We start from the raw sequence: 6,115 nt of genomic DNA on the forward strand, positions 1-6,115 counted from the left end.
GTTGCAACGATTGTACCCGGAATATTCTGTTAAACTGATCGTCCTTATCATCGGCGCTCTTGGAGGTGCCAAGCTTTCACTTGATAATGGCCTAAAAAGCATTCCTGCATGTCAACAATATGCTAGAACACTTGCGGGAAAAATGTAGAAGGCGGTTGTCCTTGGGTCACTTCGTGTTCTTAGGGCGCACGAGGCTTTTACTGGATTGTCGTATTGATTCCTTTACAGACTGTAACCATCTATCTCACGGGTGCAATTTTTCAGATTAGCACCCGCTCCCGGCGAAATTCTGCTGTTGTCCTTACGACAAATTTTCAATTATATATATATATATATATAATTAATAATAATTTATTTAATTCTTAGTTAAAAGAATAGACGTGTTAATAAATTAAACTTGCAATTAATTAATTTAGGTATAATTGTGCTTTTAATTAACGATTATCCACTGCAGAATCGTTATCTGCTGTAAGGTGGTCTCCCCTACAGTTCGAATTCAATAATATAAGGTATTGTTATGTTTGTCGTAATATATTTACATGATGGAAAAAATCATATTTTATTATGTTTATGTTCAGAAAAATGTCTTCTGTAAAGGATCAATTATTGCGCACTGTCACGCAGCCAGTTGCGACTGGCAAGAATAAAATCACGGTTGTTGGCGTTGGCCAGGTTGGGATGGCCTGTGCATTCAGCATATTAACGAGCGTGAGTATGATCATTTTTTCAGAAAATATAACTTCATATTCTATTAAATTGTAGGCAGTTTACCAGCTAATTAAATAATTAAAAAATTGTATTTTATTTGTTCACAATTGTCAAGTACTACTTTTTCAAACATTTCATCGTTTATTCTTTCATTAGAAATTTGATTTAATGAAAACTGCCTCAGTGAGTTATTGAAATTTTTTAACCTTTTTTTTTTAATAAATTTATATGTTCATGTGAAATTATTTTTTGCACAGCACGTATCTAACGATGTCGTTTTAATAGACGTGATGGCTAATAAGTTAAAAGGTGAAATGATGGATCTCCAACACGGAAGTTCATTTCTAAAAAATGCTAAAATAAATTCAAGCACAGACTACGCAGCAACTGCAAATTCGATCCTTTGCGTCGTTACAGCTGGTGCTCGCCAACATGAAGATGAAACTCGTTTGGATCTGGTTCAAAGGAACACTGATATTTTTAAAGGAATAATTCCCCAGCTAGTGAAATACAGTCCAAACACAATTCTTTTGATTGTTTCAAATCCAGTAGATATACTGACTTATGTAGCTTGGAAGCTCTCTGGATTGTCTAAAAATCGAGTTATTGGAAGCGGCACTAATTTAGATTCTGCACGATTCAGATTTCTACTCTCTCAGCGATTAAACATTGCACCTACTTCCTGCCATGGATGGGTTATTGGAGAGCACGGTGATACAAGTGGTAAGAAATTATTATCTTAGTAAAAAACGGATTTTTTGCACAAGTTTACCTATAACACAAATGATGATCAAATATTTTATTTGATATTACGGAGATAAATGGCAGTGAAAAATTGGATCTTTATAACTGGTAGTCTAGGTATTCAATACTGAACTAGCGTTGTAAAAAATCAAAATTGCAATTAAGGTATTGGTTCAATTGCATTCGCGGTATCAACTTCTTGAGGCAAATAATGATATTACAGTTCGCCGATGGCCTGACTCCTCTATCGCAGTGGGAAGAATCCAGACCAGAATAGAAAATTAGTCCTATACCCGCAACAGTTAAAATAGTTGGCTAAAAATAATTTACAAGGTCCAGAGAACAGCAGGTGCTGACTATTCGATATAGTCACTTTTCATTTTTTTAACCTAAATTTATTTATATGTATTATAAAACATATATTTCTTAAGTTCTCAGCACTAAATTGTGAACATTTATTTGCTGAAACAGAAAAATTTAAGTCACATGAAGAAACTTATTTGCCGAGAGCTAAACCTTCTTATGGTATCATGCACGACCAGCTGCGTTTCCGTGCTGCCCGAGCGTAATTGAGTGCGGGACATCCAGGAATGGTTACTGAACTGCTGCAAACTCAGTCAAGTTTTCAATAAAACACTATAACATGTATTTCTATTAAGAGTTCGTCATTCCGACAACTGAAACACAATATATAGAGTTCCATTTTTGATACTAGAAAGTATAGCAATTTTTGCTTTCTATTCTTTTTTGAGAAAAGCGCTTTTCAGGACAAACTTTAGTTTTTCATTTGTGCAAAGGTTTACATACACAACCCTCAGTTGACGATTTCGTGGTTTAGGAATTCCTAGACCCGCTGGCCGACGCAGTTTCTCAGCTTGCGGGGCAAGATGCGGTTGCTACTTATGCCTGAAAAACGCCAGCAGTGTAGCGAAAAGGAGCTGTATGTGTATAATCACGTGCGGATATTCCGTAATATTTGAAAACAGTTCACACGGTCCTTACTGATTACGTTTGGATTCCCCTGTTGGAGGATCAAGACTACTTGCATGCTACCTCCGATTTAGTAGACTTCTATTTTCGAAAACATTTTTAAAATATGAAAAAACATCGAGACAATTATTTTAGATATTTTAGGCTTTTCTACTCATGCAAATAGTGAGCTTTCGCTTGTGATGTCACACACCGAGGGGCAGGGGGAGTTCTTGTCACGCGTGAGAAATCGTGACATATGGGGGGACGAGTCATTCTGCGCGTGATGTCATGGAGGGTTTTTTGGCTCTTAATTGACAATCTGAAAAGTATTAGGTCCATATCAGGTGAATTTGGATTTCAATACCAACTCATTTCCTTGTTTCAAAAATTCGCCATTTTATTGTACATGTGTCACTCGGAAGTTTTCAAGGTTTTATTTTCAAAAAAAGCCAATTATTTCATAGCTTTATGATTTAAATAGAAGAAAATTATTATTTCTATGTTGGGAAAATGTAAAGATATAACTAGGCAAATCGGCGGCCTTTTTAAATTAAAATCACGGAAAATATATTCAGATCGACGATGTTAAATTGACTGTTTTTTGGAATTAATAATTTTCAGAGACTCATTTAGTTACCCGTTTATTTTGTGGAATGAACAATTTTCTAGACTGATTTAATTACCAAATACTTGCTTCATTTTTTTATTTAAGATAAGCGTCTAAATATTTTTGAATCTGAAATTTAATTAATCTATTTCAATCAAACGTGTCTGTCTCAGTTCGCAAACTTTTTTCACAGTCAATAAAATGAAAAATTCGAACTCTAAGGCTGAGCATTTTTCCATTTGAAGTAATAAAAAATAAACTGAAATTTAAAGCATTCAAATTGGAATTCTTAAGATTTAAACTTTTTAATTTGGCGTTTTATAAATTGTTAATTAAAAAGCCCTCAACTTTTATTTCCAAATATTGAGAGAACTAGAAGCTGGTGGGAACTGGCTCATTGTAGCCCGCTACGCATTTGTTTGTTCACGCTTGACTGTCGACTGAGTGACAACCGCATACCTTGCGGTCCCCGCGCAGTTCCTGTTATACCTACCTACAGTGCGGCGTCAATTCTCGGAAGGGTTATAAAAGGGAGGGCTATTGAAGAATTTCACTGTATTTAAAAAAATGTGAAGGGGGGGTCGAAAGAAAGTGACGTAATATTATAGGTGGAGGTCTCGTTAAATCGTGACTGAGTGTGACAAGGAGTACGGGGGGGGGGGTAAAAAGTCTTGAAATAAAGCGTGATTTCATATGTGAACGCTCACATACTGACTTTTCTGTTTTTTGAAATTAATATCTATTTTCAAGCATTTCAAATTTCTTCTAGTTTATTTACGTGAGTAGAAAAACCTCAAATATCTGAAATAATTCTTCAGTAGTATCAAATCTGTGAAAATGATAATTTTTGCAAACAAATTTTCATATCTGGTGCTCAGAAGCCGTTATTGAATCGACACCAAATAATTTATACCATTTTAGGGTCCCAATACACTACTTTTCCACATAGTTCCAAATTCGACTTCTAATATTCTGTATTTTCGAACCACCCTAATACAGAAAGGAGATATATAATTATTTCGCAAAAGTAAAATACCATCCGCTAGTGCATGTAATTGATTAAAAAATGAGTTTGCATTCTCTATACAGCCGACTTGGACGGCTAGAGGAAGTGTTACTGATGAAAAACCCTGTGCCTTCCACACATAACAGGTAGTACGCTTGAAAGGACCCCGCACTAAATGTATGGGAAAATGGCTTTCGGTGGATTTAGCTGAAACTTTGTAATGTTTAAGGTTATAAGTGCCGGATAAAATATCCGTAAAAAAATCCAAAAAAATGGACAGTTTTAGCGCTATGACCAAGATTTGAACTTGACTAAGTAATTACTTTTTTACAGACAGAAATGGTATCCAAAGTAACATTAGTAACTAGTGCGCACATCGATAATAACAGTGTACCCTTCGCCAGAAGACCGAACGCTAAGCGTCCATGATCAGCGAAAAGAACCAATCCTAGTAGCTTTAGCGACACAAGCGATGTCTGTATACGAAACACGCATCAAGAAGTGGTCAGAAACACCGTTGAATCATATAGCGTGCTTCTCAGAACAGGCAAACGCTAAGCGCAGAAGATTTGAACTTAACTAAGAAATCACTTTTTCAAAGGCCTTTCACCAAAGAAATGACAGACAAATATACCGTCGTCGATATTGACGATGGTATGCTTGTCATTTCTTTTGTGAAAGGTCTCGAGAGCGGATAGTAATTTTATTGGTAAGCTTAGGAAAAAAAATTCCTATCTGTTCCCTTCTGTATTAATTGTGTTGTATTTCTTATTCCCTTTTTGTGTTTAGTTACTTGTGTTTATTTGTTTTATTGTGTTGTTTCTGAAATTTTCTTTCGTTTTATTAATATATTCCTCCGCCTTTCAAAACTATAAGAGCTTTTTTCTCTTGTGGTTTAAAAAATGGCATTCAGAGTTCGAGTTAATTGATATGTCTGCGATACAGTCTATCAACCAGGACAAATAGCTCGAATTGATGGAAATAATAATCCTGATAGGCAAAACATTGCAATTTTTAGACGCCTTCAATTTCGAGGACCACCACTTGAAGTCGCCGGTGAGAATAGGTTATGTCTCAATTGCAATCAAATGATTCGCAATGAGATAGAGGAGCTCCAACATGAGCCAGGCTATTTTAAACTGAAAACTTTTGAACTGAATGTTCTTACACAAACAGGCAGGAAAACGTGCTTGGACTACAAGCGATCAATAGACCGTATAGGAATAAGGGACAGCAGTTACTTCTGTTTTTGCAGAAACTTCGTAACGAAGCAAATGTTCATGCGGCCGCGGCGTTTAATAATGAGGATAGTTTCATTGATGAAGAGTTTGAAGCTATTGCTCCTGTAACAAAGAAACAATTTAGAGAATTGTATGCATTTTGTGATCCTATTCCGCAGTTACATGGACATGGTGCCAAATACGCGAGGAAAAAAGATCTGCTGACTTTCGTTTGCAAAATGCGTCAAGGTCTTTCTGATGAATTTCTGAAAGTTATTTTTCATTATTCGAGCCGGCAAGCTACAAGCATGGCCATTTCTACTGTAAGAGAGTCTTAAATGCAGCGATTTGTGCCTGGTAACATTGGATTTAATGCGATAAGCAGAGAGGAATTTATTGAAAGACACGTGACATCATTCGCCAATGAACTTTATAATCCACAACCAAAAATTCTCAGAGCTATTGCTATCATCGATGGAACTTATGCTTACATGCAGAAGAGCAGTAACTTTTGCGTACTTCGAGAGTCATTTTGCAAACATAAAGGACGTCACTTGGTAAAACCTTCTCACATTGTTGCTCCAGACGGATACATACTTGAAATACAAGGACCATATTTTTCGGGCTCGCGAAACAATGACGCACAAATTCTCATTAACGAATTTGGAAGAGATGTGGAAGGTACGAGACAATTTTTCGACATTGGTGATATCTTTATAGAGGACCGTGGATATAGAGATGCCCAACCACTTTTAGAACGCTTAGGAATTGTGTCCAAGATACCACCATTTCTCCAACAAAGACAGAGTCAATTGGTAACGGAAGAAGCAAACGAAGCTCGGCTAATAACGAAATCTA

General features: G+C 36.1%; 1 protein-coding gene across 5 annotated transcripts in view; it reads left to right on the plus strand.

Annotated features, from left to right (window-relative positions):
- Window positions 1–6,115, plus strand: part of LOC117177192 (L-lactate dehydrogenase) — an 88,541-nt gene that overhangs the window by 79,804 nt on the left and 2,622 nt on the right. For all 5 annotated transcript variants that reach the window (XM_033367721.1, XM_033367722.1, XM_033367725.1 and 2 more), the window contains 2 exons: window positions 579–708; window positions 966–1,431. In XM_033367721.1, the coding sequence (XP_033223612.1) occupies window positions 583–708; window positions 966–1,431 (592 nt within the window). In that variant the 5' untranslated portion in view covers window positions 579–582. The remainder of the gene's footprint in view (window positions 1–578; window positions 709–965; window positions 1,432–6,115) is intronic.

The sequence above is a fragment of the Belonocnema kinseyi genome, chromosome 7 (genome assembly GCF_010883055.1).
Source record: "Belonocnema kinseyi isolate 2016_QV_RU_SX_M_011 chromosome 7, B_treatae_v1, whole genome shotgun sequence".
NCBI classification, from domain to species: domain Eukaryota; kingdom Metazoa; phylum Arthropoda; class Insecta; order Hymenoptera; family Cynipidae; genus Belonocnema; species Belonocnema kinseyi.